General features: G+C 39.2%; 1 protein-coding gene across 2 annotated transcripts in view; it reads left to right on the top strand.

Moving 5' to 3' along the window:
* The first annotated feature begins 861 nt into the window (after nucleotides 1–861).
* LOC111656991 (pituitary adenylate cyclase-activating polypeptide type I receptor-like) overlaps nucleotides 862–20,893 on the top strand; it is a 29,697-nt gene continuing 9,665 nt past the window's right edge. For both annotated transcript variants that reach the window (XM_023408939.2, XM_023408938.2), the window contains exons 1-11: nucleotides 862–1,232; nucleotides 5,027–5,194; nucleotides 9,404–9,497; nucleotides 14,677–14,793; nucleotides 14,900–15,006; nucleotides 15,103–15,200; nucleotides 15,993–16,125; nucleotides 17,883–18,036; nucleotides 18,591–18,651; nucleotides 20,323–20,392; nucleotides 20,514–20,605. In XM_023408939.2, coding sequence (XP_023264707.1) covers nucleotides 5,153–5,194; nucleotides 9,404–9,497; nucleotides 14,677–14,793; nucleotides 14,900–15,006; nucleotides 15,103–15,200; nucleotides 15,993–16,125; nucleotides 17,883–18,036; nucleotides 18,591–18,651; nucleotides 20,323–20,392; nucleotides 20,514–20,605 — 968 coding nt within the window. In that variant the 5' untranslated portion in view covers nucleotides 862–1,232; nucleotides 5,027–5,152. The remainder of the gene's footprint in view (nucleotides 1,233–5,026; nucleotides 5,195–9,403; nucleotides 9,498–14,676; nucleotides 14,794–14,899; nucleotides 15,007–15,102; nucleotides 15,201–15,992; nucleotides 16,126–17,882; nucleotides 18,037–18,590; nucleotides 18,652–20,322; nucleotides 20,393–20,513; nucleotides 20,606–20,893) is intronic.

Here is a 20,893-nt window from a genome sequence, read left to right as displayed (position 1 = left end):
GTAAAATAAATACAACATATTAACAACTTCAGATATTCTAATATGAAATAATATCAGTAAACAGCTCCTGTTTTATCTGAGAAGCCTACAGTCATGGATGGATTATGAGACAGCGGGCCCCTGGACACGGACATATAAAAGACCCCTGTCTTCATTTTGTATCTCCTTGTACTTGTGTTTCTTCTCTTTGCATCTTAAGATCATTTTGCATCTCTTTTGTGGTTGTGGTCTAGTACCTCTGTCCAGTATTGCACCCCTCTGGCCCTGCCCCACCCTGGATTGCAACAATCCTGTTGATGTTTTCATTAAAACAACTCTCAGTATACACATCTCAGTTCATACAGAAACGGTTGTTTTATTTGCAGATCAGATGTTGTGATGACTTCAGTTGAGGTTTATTTCGTTTGGCTCATTGATGCCCTGAGGCAGGTGTTGGGTCGCTGTCCATGGTGCTGAAAGTAAACAGGGTTGCCAGCAGCTACAGTTGCCACTATACTGGTCACTTCTGTGGGGATAATGTTGCTTTTTGAACTAAAATGTCACAGCACATCTTGACTAACATGCACTGTGGGATTTCTGTGGAACACAGGCAGGAATTCAGATGTTAAACTTTTGACTAAATGTGAGTCACACACATCATCTGCCGACTCAGTGCCTCACAAATTGCACCCAGCATGGAGCCGGACCTTGTGCCTTCTGGAGCGTGTTAGAAGCGCACGCGCAAACGTCACAGAGTTTATGAATAGTTTCTTTTTTGGATCAAAGTCCCACGCATGAGAGGCAAATACATTTAAGAGGAATTTTTTCTTTCTATTCACCATCCCAGTGTTGAGACGTTTTTGTTTTAAAGGCTCCCTCCTCCTCCAGCTGCATCTCTGCATTTGCAGACTAAACTGTTGTCTCACTTTGTTGCCTCTGTGTCTGATGAGGTGCGAATCCCGAAGGAACTGACACCATCCTCCACTTCCACCTCCTCATCCTCCTCCTCCTCCTCCTCCTCCTCCTCGCCGAGGTGCCGCAGCAGCAGCAGCCAACGCGGTGAGTGCGTCCTGCAGCAGCGGCAGCAGCAACAGCAGCATTAACGGCACCTGTCATTTTCCGGACGAGCTGATAACCGTGTTAGGAGTAAAACAAGGTGTTCTCCGTGGCAATCCACAGCGAAACACCGCGGGGATCCGTGAATACCGATGGCTTCATGTGTAGATATTTGCGCCTCTGAAAATTACGCATCGGTAAGTTCCTTTCACTTGTTTTCCACGCCGACTGCTGCGCGCTTCTACTCAAATCTTTAGCTTTCGCTGCGGCTGAGTAATGAAGGAGGTTTTCACTGAAGCCTACCCGTTTAAAAATCGTATGTCTCTTCAGTGACCGTAGGAAAGCTGTGGATGGATCTCGAGTGCGGTATACAGTAAATAAGCGGGAGGCAGACGTTCCTCCTGCTGATGTTTTCCATGTGCACAGCGAAGGTCACCCATAAGCACTGAAGAATTAAACGTTTGCGAAAGCAAGAATATAAGGGAAAAGGCAGGGCAAATTTTGCCTATTTATTCTTCACCAGCGAGAGAAAAATCATTTGTCAATGATTGATAGTAACTAAGACTGCTGTATTTTTCTACTGTCTCCGATGTGCCTACAAACCGTTTTGCAAGCTGCAGGCTCATTTAAACACTAAGAAAATAGCAGCAGACTGTTATTCCTGTAATATGAGCTATATAGTCTGAATGATCTGTAACACAGGAGCATTAAGAAAAGCTGCCAAGAAGTAATGAACCTGAATGGGTGCGTTATTGCACACTGACAGACACGCAGTCCCCCTCTGACTACAGACATTAACAGACTTGCATTCGGGCTAATTGGAAGCTTCTCCTGTCTTACTGGGATCCATTTAAACTGAGCATGAATAATTCATGCACCTCGACGTTCAGAGGAATTCAACACACATGAGGAGGGAGCTGATATGGCGAGACGCATCTTCGAAATTCCCGTTTACAATAGGGATAAATCATTAAAGATGGTGCACAGACCTGAGGAGCTTTCAGTTCTCTCTGGTGCCTTTCTCTGTTTGCATCTGTAACTGGTGACACACACACACACACACACACACACAGTCTTGTGGCTGATTTTCTTCCTATCACAGGCTGATTGTGTTTCTCACCAGTCTTTGGTCAAGTTCAGTGCCTTACAATTGATTAAGCCATTATTAATTTTTATTGGAAACCTGTAAGGCCCTGCATCCTTTTCTATTTTGTATTATGTCTTAAGTTATGCCTCTCAGGTATTTTCCTACTGGAATAAACAGCATTTTGATTTTCTGCTTAAATTCCCATCAGTATGAAGCTTCACATGTCACATACATCCAGAGCTGAGCGTAGACTCCCCTGCTTTCTTGCCCACAGGATAGTTTGTTGTTTAGCCCTTTTTGTTGTTTATTGCACCAGTGCTTCCTCAATACCATATCTTCTAAATACCAAGGGCTGTTTTGTTTTTTTCTGACTTAATTTACATCCCCTAGCAACATGGCTGCTGTGATCTTTTGGCTTCGAGAGAAACAGAGAAACAAAGCTACCTGATCCCATGTCCATCTCTTTATTTGTCTGTCTCTGCTCACGTCTGATTGTGTATTTGTTGATCTTTGTTGATTCTGATTGTTTTTTCTGTTTAAACGTTCATCCCAACAGTTTGGCTTCAGCCTTACTTGACACGTGTTATCCTCCCTCTATATCTCCCGGTTTTCCCTCTGAGCACGGTCTGTCCTATTACTTGATAAAGCATCCAAGAGATGCTTTAGAGGTAATTGGATTCAGTTCTAGAGGGAAGGGACACAGAGCGGAATTTGTCAGTGTGTGTGCATGAATTAGCTTTGGGAGGAGACGTGTGTGTGTGTTTGTGCGTGCACACGCTGTGCTGTTTCACTCATTGTAAGTGTGTGTTATGTGTCTCTGCTGGTGCTGGCCAGTGTGTGCTTTGTGTTTGCAGTGAATCATTATGTTTTCAGGAAGCTGTGCAGATGAGTAAGACAGGAAGGCGGGTGGGTTTGGGAGGGGGTTGTTTTAAAGTCTGACCCCAGACACATAAATTCTATCGTCTTGAGGAGAAAAGGAAATTTATGTGATCCTCCCAAATTTTTTGCCTTTGCTAATCAACTTGTCCTTCATAAATCCTCCCTTGTCTCAAGTTTCTGCTTTAATTTAGAGCTTAAGTGATGACATGTTTTTTTGTTGCTGTTTATAACTTAAGTATAAAATAGCAACATTTCCTCTGTGATTTGATCAAGGAGGTTTTATGAGTGTCAGATTCTGTGGGGACAAGATATGACATGACACAGACCCACTAAATGGCTGTGTGTTTGTTTCTGTGTGTGAATTTTTATTTTTATTTATTTATTTATTTTTTTGAGAAGAGAGTCAAGAGAGAAGGGCTGCAACAGTTTAACCATCATCAATTCATCTTTGCTTGATGGATATATTGATTAGTCTATAACATTTCAGGAAACAGTGAAAAATGCTCATCACAATCAAGTTGTTTATTTTGTCTAACACCTCAAAACCAAACAACATGAAATGTTACTATCACATAAGAGAAGCAGCAAATACTCAAACGATTATTCGTTTATCAGAATAGTTGCATATGAGTATTTTTCTATCACTCAACTAATTGATTAATCAACCGATAGTTTCAGCTCTAGTCTTTTCATTGATTTCAGTTTCTTTTTCACTCATTTTACCAGTTTAACATTTGCAAAAACTACAACTATGCTATGTTGTGACTGTGGTTCTCATCATGTACACATACAGTTGAGGCCATTCAAAGTGCAGCACTGTGTATAAGACATTAAAAAGCATTAAGACAACATATGAACGAAGCACAAGGAGACAAAAAGACATAGAACCATGATTTTAAGAGTAAAATAGAGCAGGATATAAAAAATAATATAGACTTGTATAAAACAGATCGAGCAGGAGAGTTGTTAATTTTAAAAATGTATTACATATAAAATTAGATATAATACACATGAGACCAGCAATCAGACTCCTTTTTTTACCCTGTGGTTTAATGGGAAAAGATGCCACGTGCTTGTGTAAAAGTGTTTCATGCTGAATGCTATTTAAAAATATAGGCATCTACTCCGATACAGATTAGATAGTTGTGTAAAGTAAAATGTTTTTTTTGGAAAAAGGGTTATTCAGTATAATATTAACCTGCTCTATAAATCACTGCTTCAGATTAGTGTTTGAGTTCCATTATGGGATGATTTCACATTTTTGTTTTTCTACAGTAATAAACCAAATTAACCACAAATTACATTCACAGTACAGTATGTGGTTCTCTCGGCTTTTCAGCCTGCTGTAATGTTTTGTGTCTTTTAATTTTAACACAATGAAGTTGAAGTCTTTAAAAGCAGTAACTCAGTTTCTAAAACCCATAATAATATCATGTTATACATCTTAGCATGGCATCAGCATATGTTCCTATAGCACAACATATATCTGCACATTGCTTTATTTGAAGGAGCTATTTGTAAGTTTTGCTATCACTACATAGATAAGATTAGCTTTAACAGCTGTTGACTTACCAGTCTAGAAGAAACATTGTGAATCAAGCCTCAAACCTAATTCTTTTACTCACCAACAGCTGTCTCCAGCAGTGGAAAGCAACGCCAATGTTAACTTTTTTCTCCATCACAGATTTTCTTCTTCTGAAGTTAGCACGCTAACCAGTTAGCCCCAACCTGTCTCATCACTTTCTCACTTACTCACTGCAGTCTCCAATCTGCCCTGAAGACGTAACACTGCTTAGAGGCTGTATTATAACCTCTTGTATTATAAAGACAACTACGGCCAAAGCGCTGGTCAAGCGACAATCACCACCACACGCTCCCGGCAAGAAACCCTGTTCAGCCGCAGAGAAAACTTTCATATTGCCCCTTTAATATGGCCCTCACAAGTAGAAGCAAATAATACAGTGATAATGCTGTTGTGTTGTTGTTTGTTCGCTTACAGTCTTTTCCCTCTGTGTTGTATTTCAGAGCCCTTGATGCTGAAGTGTGGGTACACTGAGGGGAGTGCATCCCAGTGAACACACACACACACACACACACACACACACACACGTATTGTGGCGCCTTTTGGATACAAGCGCTTCACAGGAGACAATGAGAGCCTACCTGCTGACTGCAATCTTTCTGCTGCCCTTGGTGAGTAGCTTGTGTGCATTGTGTGTATCTATGTACTGCGCACATGTGTGGGTGTTCACGGGGGTGCGTATGAGCATACAGGAATGCATATTTACATGCATAAGGTTTGTGAGTGCGTTCACGTGTCTTCATCGTCGGCCTCCTCTTCCTCAGCTCTAGCTGTAGTTTATTTTCATGTGTACGCTCTCGCGGGTGTGTCAATGATGGGCACTGGAAGGATGGAGATCACCATATGCCGCATCAGCACATCAGCATACGTTTCAGGTCCTGGATCAGCTCTGTGTTAAGGCAACTGGCCGCATGTTCGAACAATAACAGATGGCCTGGCTGACCGGAGAGCTGCCTATCCATCTGCTCTGACTCACTTTTATTAGTGGTCCCATTGAAATAAAAAACAGAATGGAAGAGTTGTTGGAAGATGTGTGGGAGGAATTATATCCAGTGCACCGATGCAGCACAGCAGCAGTTTCCTTGGTGAAGCCACACAGATACATGAATTGTTTTCGGTTTATGTAAAAATGGCTTTACGTCACTCTCACATCCTGGTATTCGCCCTATATCTATGATTTTGATGATGCTTTCTTCGTGCTTTTGTGATGGCCAGTAATATATAGTAATAGTACCAGTTGATGATGGTTACTAGGGAGACTAAAATTAATTCACAATGCGACCTTGCAGTCACAAATATATTTTCTAACCTTTAAGTTAACACTGCCCCCTAACATATGAAGTGTTCCTCCAGCTGACATCTTTGCACAATGCAGTCTCAAGCTGACCTTCAGCAGATGATGTGGCAGATACGTCTGTTGTGATGTGCTTATTGTGTGTCAAATGGGTTTGTACGGAGGGCCAGTGGTCTGCGACGTCAAATGGGAGTTTTATTATCTATGCTGCACAGTGCTGTGGGAGCTACTGAGTTATCTGGCCCTTGAAAATAGCCTTGGGGAGGGAAACAGGATTCTGCGGCTTCAAAATGGGCAGCTTATCTGGACAGACATCTGTTTCAGAGCGGAGAGGAGAAGAGTAATTGGGAGCAGAGAATAGCAAGCATACTTAAAAAGAATTCATTGATCCATCTTCTGGCACATGCGTTGTTGTCATGGTGCCTGTTTTAGGTGAGAGCTCTTTACACCCTCAGTTTTCCCTCAATTAACCTTGACTGGGTTACACCGACTCTTCTCCTTTGCTAAGTTTGTGCACAAGTCCTTCTTATATTTAGTTAGTTTTGAACTAGAGATTTACAAGCAGCATTGCACCAATAAAAAATGCCTAATGTAGTAAAGACATTAGTAATGTAAAGAAGAAATCACTGTAGCATCACAAGATCTAACATAACTCTTAGTTTTCTTGTAATCCCTCTTTACCAAAAGAGGTTGCTGGAATTACGTTAAGCCACTAATTACAAATTACTAATAAAATAGCTGAAGGTGTGATTTGTCCCACCTTCACATACACAAACCTCTAACAAGAGAGTGAGGGAAATGTCAATCAAGCACAGTATGTACAGTCTGGAAAGAAGTCCCAGGCATAGTAACTGAAAACATGTATGCAAGTGGACCACAGGTGGGTCGAGCCTTTAAACTTAAGAGCAAATCCTTTGTGAATGTAGGTATTACGTTATTGGTGTGTACATCTCCGTGTGTGTGTGTGTGTGTGTGTGTGTGTGTGTGTGTGTGCTACCTGTTCATGACTCTCGAGTTGTTGTCTCGAGTCGATGTTGTTGGTGTGTGACAGAGCACAGATGTGAAACGATCATATAGCTAAGAACAGACACTCGTAGCTGCTCAGTGTCCGTGCGAGAGAGGTAGATAAAAGTTTAAATGCTGGCATGGTTGTTAACCAGTGGCAATGGTGACAACAATACGATATGTAGGAGCATACCACCGTACCTTTTTTCATCACGGTAACAATGATAAACGCACGGTTAAGGTTGTGAACGAACCATCATGGATGAAAGACACAACACTTATGATCAGTTTCACATAGGACACAAACAGTGGCCTCTTGTGCCCAAGGTCGACCCATTCATGCACTTCAGCCTAACGTGGAATTTGTCACTTTTCATACTACGTCACCTGACTTCCTCCCCGGCTAATCAACAATAACGCATAACTGTAGGTACTAATAAGCTGCTTGCACATACAACACAACATACGGGCTTGTTTTTTACGGGAGGACAGTCTTGATCAGCATAGATAAAAACCAATAGTAAATACTGATTCCCATTATAGTAAAATAAAAAACATTTAGCCCAATAACATGCATAACCTATCCAGGATTCTATATAAGTAAATTAATGAATAACACATTTCATACTGTCATCTCACAGGCCTGTCTGCACTCATGCCAAACAGATATTACTCATCCACATCCAATTATTTCTCATTTCTGGGAAGCCTTGCCTACAATATGCATTGGCTCTTAGCTGGTTACCTGCTGCTTAGCAACATGGATGCTTGCTATGGGTACAAAAAGGTCTTTTTCTTTCCAAAAATGCCAGTCTCGGTTTCATTAAATAATATCAAACACTATCAACAACGAGAAAAAAAGAGGGCTTTAATATCTTGTGTTTTTGTTTTTGTTTAGCCATCATGGTGAGACAGGAGCTGTTTGTGTGTTATCTGGAAATGGAATCACACCAAATGATAGCAGATAGCTCTGATGATGTTTCACATAATTCATGCAACATTTTAAAATTCTGTCCATGTGCGGCGCGATACAGAAAGGAAGTGAATCTTAGGACATCTTCACAGTCGGTTGATGCCCTATCTTATCTAGGCAGCGAGGCCTGAAGTGAATTTTATAATGGGGGGGCAGAGAGATGGAGTGATGAGTCAGCCATAGCTCAGAGGGCTGGGACATATTACACCTATCATTTCACAGAGGGAGCGAAGGAGGAGGGCACGAGAAAGCTACGGGTGCAAAACAGAGATTGGCCTTAAGAGAGCAAGAAGGAGAGTTATAGAGCAGGTGACAGATATACGCTAACTCTACTACCTCTGGGTAAATAGTTTCCCTGACTGTTCTGCAGAGCCAGACAACACCGGTTCCTCTCAAGTGCTATCTTCCTTGGCTGGTTATAGTGACAGTGAAATTCAGAGCATCTTCAGCTTTCTTATCTTGACGAATTTGCAAGTGAAGCAGAATTTGAGGTGGGCTGCCAATTTCAGAGGGATTTAATAAAATTGTTCAGGGATTAAATTTTATCTTCAAAAGTGGATGTGAATTAGCAAATCGCTGAAGAACCACAGTTCGTAACAAACGTGTTCAATCAGAAGGCAGAGAACAAGAAACATATACTTCAACCCTTGATATCGCTCAGCAAGCTATACCACAACCCACAAGCTAACTAACTAATGACTGGAAGGGTTAGCTAGTTGCCCCGAATCACATTTGATTAAATACATTTTATGTATACCCCTCTGAGGTATTTTTCGAATGTTAACATTTTACCAGAAGAGAGGAGAGAGGGATTATGGTACAAAAATAGACTAATTTTAAATGCTTTAACACGTATTTGACACATGCCGACAGAAAGTAAAGCATTTAATGCAGGAACACAGGATAAGTTGGATGTTTTTCCCAGAGAATTATCACCTGAATCGACAGTCCCTCTCAGCTGTTTGGAACCTTATTGTGAGTGTGAGCTCAATGTTTAGCTGTCTGGCTTGCAACTTTACTGTTTCGGCTCACTCTCATCTCTGTCATAGCATTGTTTTTGGCTGCTGAGAGCAATTGTTTTCAACAAAAATTCTCTAAAAACTCACTGTACACTTCCTGCTCAGTGCCAAACAGCAGACAGACACAGTCAGCGACTAGCTAGTAAACATGTTTGGAGCATTTAGCAGCTACAGATCCAGATATTTCCCTCAGGAGTTGGTAGAGACCAAAAACAGAGCAAGAAGAGTGTGAATATTCCACTTACATTCTCCAGGTGGACTGATATATAACTGAAAATGAATTATAATGTTGCAGAGTGTGGAGATAAGCAACTGTTAGCTAACAAGTTTGCCGTGAGCATGTGTTCACAACAAATAACGATACCTCATGTCAAACATTCCAAATCAATTTAAGGCGGACATGGTCATGTTTAAGTCGTACCCCTTGCAAGAAGCTTATTAAGACCTTTTAAGACCTTCTCGGTGGAGCAGCGTGTCACTATAGTCAATATGCAGGGTGACATTGTGTGTGTTTGTGCATTTTCTCCAGGTGGCCTCAGAGTCCGAGCACTGCATCATCAAGCGTGAACATGAGAAATGCATGGAGAGTATGGCGCTGCACAACCCCGACGACCCTGAATTAGGTAAGTGAGGATGCATGAGCATGTATGTGTATGTGTGTGTATGTGTGTGTGTTCTCGCATCCTTCTGTTTGGATAATTTGGCATGAGGCCACCAGTTTTCATGGCTCTGCTGTTGTGATTTAAATTGTTTATTTCTTGGGTTGCTCAGAAAACACAGAACTGCTGATGAATGTCATGCAACTTTCCCGGAATGAATTACAAACAGGCTTTTGTTTTTTTTGTTTTTGTTTTTTTTTTTATATTTGACAATCTGGTATTTTTCCATTTATCCGATCGGTTTTGAAAAGGTCAGAAATGAACATGTAAGGATGAAAGATGAGTGTAGCTTTATATCATGTTCATATTACAAATACATCACCTTGGAAGACCGCTATGCTGCACAGACAACAATCCGCTGATGAGCAGTTCACAAACCAAATGTCTGCCTGTAATGTCACGCTGAGCTGCTTTCGCATTTTTCCCCACATGTCCCTTTTCCAAAAACACAGGAAACTTGCTCTGTGATTCCTGGAAGCAATTATTTTCTTGGCTACGGATTGTGGTTTTCATTAGCAACTGCTGCAGGCCACCCGCTGCTCGAAAGTTGCACAGCAGACTGCATCTCCCAGACTGCACTGTGACTCACGGCTTCACTGACAGCCACGAGCTCCTTGAAAAAAAAACATAAAAGATTCAGAGTGTAAAATAACAAGTTTAAAGAGGAGCAGTAGCTGTAAGTTCAGCTCGTTTTTCATCTGTAGATCTTAAAGGTCGGCTCTGCAGTCTTCCTGCAAAATGCATGTGAACTTTTAATGTGTTTTTATCTAAAGTTTTAAGTCTGATGCTCTAAGGTGGGTCAAAGTAAAGATATCATCTGAAAACAGGTGCATGAATTTCAGTTGAAATGTATCCTGCAGTCTGTAACATGGAAACTTCTTTATGTCTGTATTGAGCCATCCATTTTCAGACTGTATAGTCACACGTGTTTGCCTCCCTCGACCCTTCAATGGATCCCTCCCTCCTCTTTCCCTTTTAAAAGGAGCCATCCAGTGTTTCTGCTGACAGCAAATCGTTCATTAGGAGATAAAAACGCCTGGTTTGCAGAAATCCGACTTGGGGCTTGAGAAAAAGCAAAAAAAAAAGAGGAAAAGAGAAAAGGGGGGAGGAAGCTTGCAAGAGGTGTCTGGTTTTAGCTTGGTTGAAAAATGTTTCCTTTTTCTGATTTATCAAAGTCCATCTCTAAAAGCGTATTTCATGGTTCATTTGTTATTATACTTTTAATTGAGATACTCTGGCCTCAGATTAGTCTGCAGGCCATATGATATTGCGACATAATGATTTGCTGTCAAGTGCTGTAATCACCACCCAGCTGGGTTTAGAAAAGAACCTGCACCTGTTTATTATTTTTGAACTAAACCGTCTTCATCTGGCAGTTTCTCTGATGCTAAATGAGAATGAAATTGATTGAAATTAGTGGTTGGATTTTGGCACCTAATCATGACTGTCACCTTACAGAAAAGGCCACTGAATTCCCCTTAAGAATAACTTAAATTTAGAGCTGAAACAACCATTCAAATTGATTGATTGACTAAACTGGCAAATAATTTTCTGCACAAAAATACAAAATATTCCCCAATTTCACTTTTACAATGTGAAATTAATGACTTGATTTTTTTTTTCTTTATCACTGTGAATTAAATATCTTTAATCTTTCTCTACCTTTAAATCTCTTATCTGTTTTGAACTGTTTTCTGGAACAAAAAAACTATTTGATGATATCACTTTGACATTTAGCAAGTTGTTGTAATGGACATTTTTCACTATTTTCTGACATTTAATCAGCACATTAATTAGCGATGAAAATGACGTAACATATCAGCTGCAGTTTTACTTAAATGTTGAAATTTTCGTGATTAGTACGTTTCTCGCATAAGAAATCCGTTACATCCAGATTCAGATCTTTCCAGGAGCCTCATGACATGTTTTCCTCTTCAAACCAATGTATGAAAATAATGAATAAATTCTCTTTTGGTTTTTTAGTTATATGTGAGAAATTAGCTGTGAATTTTTGATCAGTATTCTGCTTCAGCTGCGCGCCCTGACTCACATCACAAAAGAGCAAAATTCATTCCTTCGATCAGATCAGCTTCTATGAGAAAGAATCCATCTGTCCGTGTTTGTGTGCATGTATATTATACAATGCATGTGCAGTACGTGTTTGGTCTGTGTCTTCGCCGCCCAGTGAAGATTCAGAATACTGTGGGACTGTGTGAGATAGCCAGTGATGCAGACAGAGTGCTTTATTAAGCCGGTTACCTCTGTAGCTCAGTGCGGCTCATTTGGCTGCGATTTGCCCTTTAAAAGGTAATTGGCTTCGTGTCCGGCTCACCAGACAGAACCAAAACAGATTAGAGAGCCAAGCAGAATAGAGAAAGGTCTGCAAACACACACATATACACGCACACACACACAAGTCCAGGAACACACATACACGGATGCACACACACTCGAAAAGATTCCAAATGCATGCGAGTGAACACACACCCAATCAGACTTGCACCTGCCTCTGCAGCACTATAAAACCACCCAAGCACAAACAACGTGGTAAAACGAGAGATGGTGAAAGAAAGAAGGGAGGGACGGGGAGGTGCTGAAGATAAAAAAAACACGGAAGCAGAAAGAAAGAATCAAAGCTGTGATAACAGCACTGAAACTAAAGGATGTGAGATTCACAGTGAGCATGAGTCAGGTAAAGATGGAGGCAGAGGAGGAGAAGGAGATCAAAAACAAAACAAAACATTGAACCCTGATTAAGTAACATTTGTTTTCAGCCTGTTTGTGGTAGATGAATGGATCATATCAGATTAAACTGACAAAAAAACGAAATCAAATGTCAAATACAGTAGTGATTTGCTAAACTTTCAAACCTATACCTTTAGTTGCCAGTTCATTAGGTACACCCACAACTCTGCAACAAATCCTCCCTTCCTGAAGGTTGCCATGTTCAGTTTTTGTTGAAACTGTTTTAGAGAAGTGTCGATTCAACTTTACGGTTGAAGTTCCTGGTGCTTTTGATTTCTATTTTATTATACAGGGAGATATTTTCTAATGTCTACATTTGTATAAGTAAATTATCATAAAGTTTAATCCCCAAATGATACACCTCTCCAATACAGTTTCAACAAAAGCTGAACATTATAACCTCCATTAATGCGCAACAGCTGTATTAGACTGCATTAGTTTGAGCAAGGTGTTCCTAATAAACTGGCAACAGTGTATAAATGTACTATTATGGATTATTTAACCATCACAGCTAATTTATTTTGATACCTGTGTTAAACACACACACACACACACACACACACACACAATCACACACACACACACACACACACACACAACCGAAACAAAACACTCAACCATTAGGTCACATCTCTTTCATTGCCCTGCCATAACCTTATCATAATGATCAGCATCATTTACTAATTGTTGTCCACCACTGCCGGAGGTGAGTGGAGAACAGTGTTATTCTGCTCATATCTGTGATAGTGGTTAAATTAAACCAGTAAGAATGACAGTTTGCTCAGTATTCCTTTGTTTATAATATATATCTTATATCTAATGTGTGCAAGGAAATGTATAACTTTTAGCAAGAAATGTGCTGCGTCTGTTTCCTGTTCATAAACCAGGGGATTAGAGGAAAAGAGGAAGTTGCTCTCAGCCTGGCCTGACACACACTCCCTTAAAGGTTGTGTGTCAGCTTGTAAGTGTGACAGTGACACGTAGAAAGACATGTTCTGGTTTGTGAGTCTCTATTAGACAAGAATTGCCACCGTGTGTGTGTGTGATATCATTCGTTTTAGTCCAGTGTTTCAATTAATGTGTTAATTTATCAGCCGGGATCAATCAATAACAGAACAGAAGGTTGATTGATGTGTAGTTTTATTCTTGTTCAACAGGGATACGATGTGTTAAAAGCTCTACAGTGTGTGTGCAGTGTGTGTGTTTTTTCTGTTGTTGTTCTTTCTGTGATGTTGGAGTAGATCTGCTGCTAAACCAGGGACAAGTTTGCATCACTAGCATGTTTTGGCTGAGGGTCCGGGCACTGTTGAGATATAGGAGGACGGGTGGAATTGTTGTGCAATAAATGACATTTTGATAAAGTTGGTAGACTCATGGGTTTGTGTTTATGTGCCCATAGATAAATTGTGATGTCAACAGTAACTTTTAAAAGTTCAACTAAAGCTTTGTTTATTGTTTTGTGCTGTTTAATGCCTTTAATCCGTCTCATATCTGAGCAGGTGGGAGGTTCAAAGTTCAAGCTTGCTGTGAGGGTGCAGCTTTATTTCCTGTTTTCATCAATTTCAAGTTTTGCATTTCACAGGTTTTCTTTATGCCTGTTACATTCATAGTTTTGTGCACCTTTTAAATGCAACTTTTCTGACCTTTGACCTGTTTCTTCAGCATCCTCTTTAAAGTTTCCCATTGAAACACTTTCTTCCCTTCATATTAGGTGGTGGCACAACAAGAAGAGTATCAGTGCACATAGGTTAAAACATCTACAATCAACATTATTTATAATAGCAATGCATCAAATATGACAATATGGAAACTTTGACAATGTGTGGTCCCTCATTACCTTTTAATTACCTGAACCTGCAGCTCCCCTCAGCTTTCATAATAATAATCAACTTCAGCTCATCCACCTGTAATGTTCCTGCTTGGCTTAAGAGCCGGATATTTCCCTCAGGAGTTGGTGGAAACCAAAGCAGAGCTAAAAGATAGTAAATATTTGACTTTAATTTGCTAAACGAAGGATAGTTTTGCTCTGAAACTGCTGGATCTGTAGATAAGTAACAACGTTGCCTTAAAAACTTAAAGGTGCCTTTGTCAACTTGTTTCTATTGCTCCCAACTGTTCACACAGAAAATACACTGCACTTTTTATCACGTGTGTCACGAGTAACACTGCCTTACTAAAGGAAAGTGTTAACTTGACTTCGTTAAAGATAGAGAGTGAAAGCTGTTTCTATGTTAGCAATAGTTTTTTCCATGTGGGTGTCGAAAAGGTTCGATGAAATGAAACGCTATTGAATTCAATTAAATTCAGTTCAGTTAAGTTTAATTAGTCTCACTGTCATTTCCTGAGCAAAAATTGCTGCATAAGAGCTTCACGCTGTGTGTTTCTGCTTATATTGTAGTCTCAGTGTGTCCGTGGATGTGGGACAACCTGACCTGCTGGCAGGCGGCCAGTGTTGGTGAAGTTGTGGTGGTCAACTGTCAAGACCTTTTCCATGATTTCATGAGTGCTGAGGATGGTGAGTGGAAGCAGAAGATTACCTGTGTCTCTCATTTGAGTTTCAAAATCATCTCCGTGCAGTTCAGTGTAGTCCTATTGAGTTTCTAGATACTTTGTGCTTTCAGACATGGGGAAGGTCAGTCGTAACTGCACCGAGGATGGCTGGTCTGAACCTTTCCCTCACTACGCGGAAGTCTGCTCCTTCTTCTTCTATGAAAACACCACCAAACCTGTACGTCCTCTTTGACTTCATCTGACTTTTCTACTACATTACTATTATATTTACCGCGGACACACACACACACTAACCCTCTCTCTGCAACCCTAGGACATGTACTACGCATCAGTGAAGGCCCTGTACACAGTTGGCTACAGCACATCGCTGGTGTCTCTGACAACAGCCATGGTTATTCTCTGCAGATTCAGGTGAGCGGCGCAGTGTGGCTGGGAAATAGGTTTCATTTAAGCATGTTTCTAAAATGATTTAGCAATTTGGATATTGAAATTATTGTTAAGACAAGTGGAAATAAGGAAAAAACAAATCATTAAAATTGACAAAATCCATGACAAATGAAGGATTTAGTTTGTTTGTTTAAGCTGTCATTATATTTTTGCACAGTACTGAGGCATCAAAAGTCTAATCAAAATGGTTTCTTTATCCTTATTAGTGAATCAATAGAACATGAAGTGGAAACATTTCTGATTACTTGATTGAAATGCCAAATATTCCCTTGTTCCAGCTTCTCAGTCTTAAGGACTGATTTCTGGACAAAATAAATAATTTGAAAATGTAATTTTGGGCTAAGGAATATTTTGATGGACATAATTCACTCTTTTCTCATATTTCCTATACCAAACAATTAAGAGATTAATCAAAAAAGTTAATTGGCAGACTAATCAAGAATGAAAAAATAACTTAGTTAGTTGCAGCCCTAGTGCCATTGTTTTGTATGCATTAACCATCCAACCAACAGGCCCAAAAACCAAACTATCTGAAATTATGTAAAACTATTTTTGAATGCAAGCATGCTGAGCTAAGACACACAGTACAGTGACTGTGCCATTAGCAAGAGAATCAAGTAAAAACAGCCAGTGGTTCAAAAGCTTGAAACATAATGAAAATCTTGTTAATGAATCACTTTATCCCAGCTGATCTGATGAAGTTCTGAGTGTGAAGACAAAATGAGATTAGATATATTTTCTCTGTCTTCTCTCCAGGAAGCTCCACTGCACCAGAAACTTCATTCACATGAATCTGTTTGTGTCCTTCATCCTGAGAGCCATCTCAGTCTTCATCAAGGACGGTGTGCTCTACGCTCGGGAAGACAGCGAGCACTGCTTCGTACACACAGTCAGTAACAACAGCTAATTCATATACACGTAAAGTCATTTAGAGGCCCTGTAATACACACACCGTCTGTGGTTTATGGTTTTCATCAGCGGGAAAGAAAACAGCCATGACTGCTTGTTTGGTTATTAATGAAAAAAATGAAGGAGGTCTTTTTAGTTCACAACTCTAATTATTTCACTAATTTAAATTTGAAGCAGATGATTGCAAAATGAGGCCTTTATTATTCTAAATGATCCCTACTCGGACAAAATAATTGCTGGAATTTTTGGAGTCACTATAAGAAGTTTGCGGAGTATTGGCAGTAGAAAAATGTTGTCAAGATTATTGGTTAATCGGTTCCAGAGAGCGTTATTAAAGGGTTTCGACGAAGTGCAGCCACTCATTTCAGAGAGGAAAACATGATGAGGCCTGTTCTGTTTGAGGCCTAAAGAGAGCTTCACAAACAGACTTGCATGAAACACTCATTCTCCAATCTTTGCTGTTTGATATGCACCTTTTGAAGGAACTTCAATCATATGCAAATTTTACAAAAAGTAAACATGCAATTAGATGACTATTACTCCCTGATTACACATGCAGCACAAGCTCTTAGCCTTTGTCTGGTTACAACGCATTGCTCACTGTTGTTAAGCAGGCATGATAAATAAACCTAATTAGGAACGCTAATGGCTTCAGCAAGGCCAGTGGAAATCTTCTACTAGAGCTCCATTAACATATCAATGTTTACTTTGCCCCTTTTCTTTTTTCTTTTTTTTAAACCCTCTGCTTTACTGCTGTCACCATGGCAACCACAGGTCACATCATGACATGGCAGTACCGGGAATAAGATCAGTGCTGTAATTGGTTGACCCCACTCAGAATATGAACTCTATTCATTAACATGAACTCATTAGATTACAGTCCACCTGACATGAAGGTGGGTCGTTCCTGCTGGCTGTGGAATTTTAGAGACGCAGTTTGAATATTCACTCATCATCTCATGCAAGAAAAAAACTTTATAGGCCACCCTGTTATAGTCCTGTCACCCTGGTGACAACAATCTGTGCTTTTGCACTGTGATTTACTGAAATAAGGACATTTATTGTCTGTCTCGAGGTTTAAAAATAAAGTGACCATTAAACATGGATGTTCCATTTTGAAGCTGCTTACACATGTTTCTATGGGTGCAAAAAGAGACTTATTTAAATGTTGTAAAAATGAATTGAGTTTGAGTTACAGATTTATCATTTATCACAGCCAAAGTATTTCTTGGCCAGGAGCAGTGACATGCCATTTTGAAACACTTTCTCAGGGCTTAAATAAACATGATATAATGTGTTTAGAGAGATTTAAAGGTGCTGGTAAGCTGATTTTGTCACCTTTGGACAGAAGCAGGCTAACTGTATTCCTGTTTCCAGTCTTCATGCTAAGCTAACTGTCTCCTGGCTCCAGCTTCATATTAAATGGCAGGATATGAGAGTGCTTTCGTTCTTCTCTTTCAAATCTTGACAAGCAAATGCATGTATTTCTCCAAATGTCCAACTATTCTGTGAATAAACATGTTTAATTTTTCTCAGCTTTTTCTAATATCTAACAAGTGGCTGATGGCACTACAAATATTTTTACACTTGTTTATGATATTGTTGCAGAATTGACACAAGCTTCTCTCACACTTCCAGTCCCCCTAAAGGATTGTATAACACAAGTATTACAGATGTGAAATCATCCCTCTACCTTTGCTGTACTAATACACCTCCCCCTTGTGTTCCTCTGTGCAGGTGGCATGTAAAGCAGTGATGGTTTTCTTCCATTACTGTGTCATGTCCAACTATTTCTGGCTGTTCATTGAGGGACTGTATCTCTTCACTCTGCTGGTGGAGACCTTTTTTCCTGAGAGACGATACTTCTATTGGTACACCATAGTGGGATGGGGTGAGTGTCTGTCTCTGACTGATTGTCATTAGTGGTGGAAAGTGGAAAATTCTTGCTCAATAACATTTATTTTTCAAAATTTCTTTTTCTTTTTCTGTCTGTTCCTGAGTATAGTCGATTTTTAGATACTTAGAGGAAGAGAGAGAGAGAGTTCAGTGGGATACATTACAGTATTTTGAATATAACTATACAGTAGGTAGTCCTTTAAAGAGTATGTGGTTGTTAATATGAGATAAAAACAAATGGATTCTTTAAGATTCCATTTGAATTTCCTATAAAAGTTTTTAAATACCATAGTAAAATGCAGATGAAGTAGAACTATCATCTTGAACAGTTTAGAGTTCTTCCACTGCTGATCATAATGAAAACCTGTAATATTTATCTTGTATTTCTGGTCTTTCTGTGGAAAGAATATGGTATAGATAAGATTACAATTATGAATATATGACTCTGTTATTTCACTTTATGTTGGCATTTCTAAAAGCATGATTTGACCAATGAGAAGTTCTATAATTATGACAAACATACTGTGTATTTGATGACTGTTATCACAGGAACTCCCACCATTTGTGTGACTGTCTGGGCAGTTCTGAGGCTCCATTTTCACGACACTGGGTATGTCTCAACTCTTCCTCCCTTCCTTGTATTTTAGTGGTGGAAAGTAATAGATAAAGTGCATTTCCCCAAGCACTATAGTTGATTGCAATTTTGAAGTAGTTGTACTTCAAGTATTTTCATTCTCTGCTACATGCAAATACGGCTCTACATTTATTTAATTTGGCCAGTAACTAGTTATTTTTCAGTCTGTGATTAATTAAACAAAATATAATCAACTAATGAATAATGATGTGTTATTTTAGGGTAAGATAAGACTTTATTGATCCCCATGGTAGAATTCACAAGCAGCACAGCAATATGTAGATTATTTCTTTTACCAGCTGCAACAAGTGATACGTCCACATTAATGAATCAATAGTTATAATCCATTGATATTAAATTTATAATAAAGAAATATCTTATTTTATAAGCTGATAAATTAATGGTGTTTAACCTAACTCTAAATATTTGAGTAGAGCTGAAATTATTAGTAAAATGATGGAAAATTGTCAACTACTTTCACTGGTCATTTTTCATGAAAAATAAAATATAGAATGTTTCAAAGTTCCAGCTTCTCAAATGTGAAGATTTGCTGCTTTTCCTTTCAATAATACTGAGTTTTGGACTGTAGGTTTGTAAAAACAAGCCGTGTGAAGGGGTCAATTTGGTCTCTGGATGACTGTGACAGGCATTTCTCGCTATTTTCAGTACTAAACAATCAGTCAATCAATGGAGAAAATAATGAGGAGATTAATCCATAATGAAAACATTATTTATCATTATTCATCATCATTATTTGCAGTCTTATATAAAATAGTGAATAAAAATAGCTCCATCTCAACCAGCAGCCACAAAATGAGGCTTACACATCAATGCATGAGTAATTATAATGTCATATATTACTATAATACTCACAGAGGCCATTTTTCTGCATCGGGAATGTTTATTTCTTCCACCGCTGTCAGAATCTCCTTCAGAAAAGGAAGAAGTGCATGTCAACTGTTAACCACTTACATATGGTAAAATGCACTTATCATATCAAAGCAAAGAAACAGAGGCTGCTGGGATGCTGATATTCAATTACTAAAGTCTACAACTGTTTCAAGATAATTCCTCACACATGTATCTCCTTTTGATCCTGCACAATTTAGGATGAAGAAGAGATATGCAGTTGCAGGAATTTAGGGGAACACATGACACCCATAAGAAATAACTCTTTTCATTGCTGATATAACCACGGATCATTTCATTTATACTGACAATGTTTTTAAAATCAAATTTTTAAAAACCAATCACATGTTTCATGGGATCATGTAAGTGACCTACCAATGTTTTGGCATTCATTTAACAAGCCCTTGTTTATTTGCCTACCTTTGACTCCATCTTTCCAGCTTTTATCATTTCTTCATTAAGTAATTTAATATATAAATCTAAGCAGAAAATAATATCTGCATGAGAATAATTAGACAGATTTTTCTAAGTATATTCAATCCAATCTTTTCATTCTCAATTGTGAGGCTTTCTGCCATTTTAAATCCTCCATTCACCTCTGACCCTTCCCTCCCTTGCTCTGTAAATGGCTACCTGATTGATGCACTGTACGGTGCCATGTATAACCAGTCGAGGAGGGAAAGTGAAGATGGTAACGCTGAGTGATTATTGATCAGCGCTGTGTTCATCCTCTTCCAGGTGCTGGGATACAAATGAGAACACTGCCCTCTGGTGGGTGATCAAAGGACCAGTTGTGGCCTCTATAATGGTATGGCAGATGCTGAGTTGTTCATTCACTTATTCTTGTCGAGTATTAATTGTTACTCGGCTCATCTGTTGTTTCCCTCAATTTATGACAGATTTATTATATTTCTGTTTGTTTTCCTCAGATCAATTTTGTCCTTTTCATTGGAATTATTATTATCCTGGTCCAGAAGCTCCAGTCCCCTGATATCGGAGGGAATGAATCAAGCATTTACCTGTAAGTTTCAGTAATCAAATTCAGTAACACAACAAGTGGTGCATGTCTTCAGAGAAGTCAAAAGTGTGTGTGTGAGTGTGTGTGGAGAATATATTTAAAGAATATTTATTATAGAAAACAGTTAATTAATTAACTATGGCTTTGAGATTTCTTGTACTTGTAAATGTTAATGAGCTTTGCCGAAAGGTTAATGTGGTGATATTTTTAAATTTTTCTATTGTAAGCAAATCCCATGAAAATCCAACAATGAATTCCTTTTAGTGTTTAGTGTTTTAGTGTTGCCCGTGT

The sequence above is a fragment of the Seriola lalandi genome, unplaced genomic scaffold, assembly GCF_002814215.2.
Source record: "Seriola lalandi dorsalis isolate HSWRI2012SDOR001 ecotype SW California unplaced genomic scaffold, Sedor1 jcf7180002054377, whole genome shotgun sequence".
In the NCBI taxonomy this organism is placed as follows: Eukaryota; Metazoa; Chordata; class Actinopteri; order Carangiformes; family Carangidae; genus Seriola; species Seriola lalandi.
The sequence above is the reverse complement of the archived record's forward strand: the minus strand, read 5'-3'. Positions and strand labels throughout refer to the sequence as shown.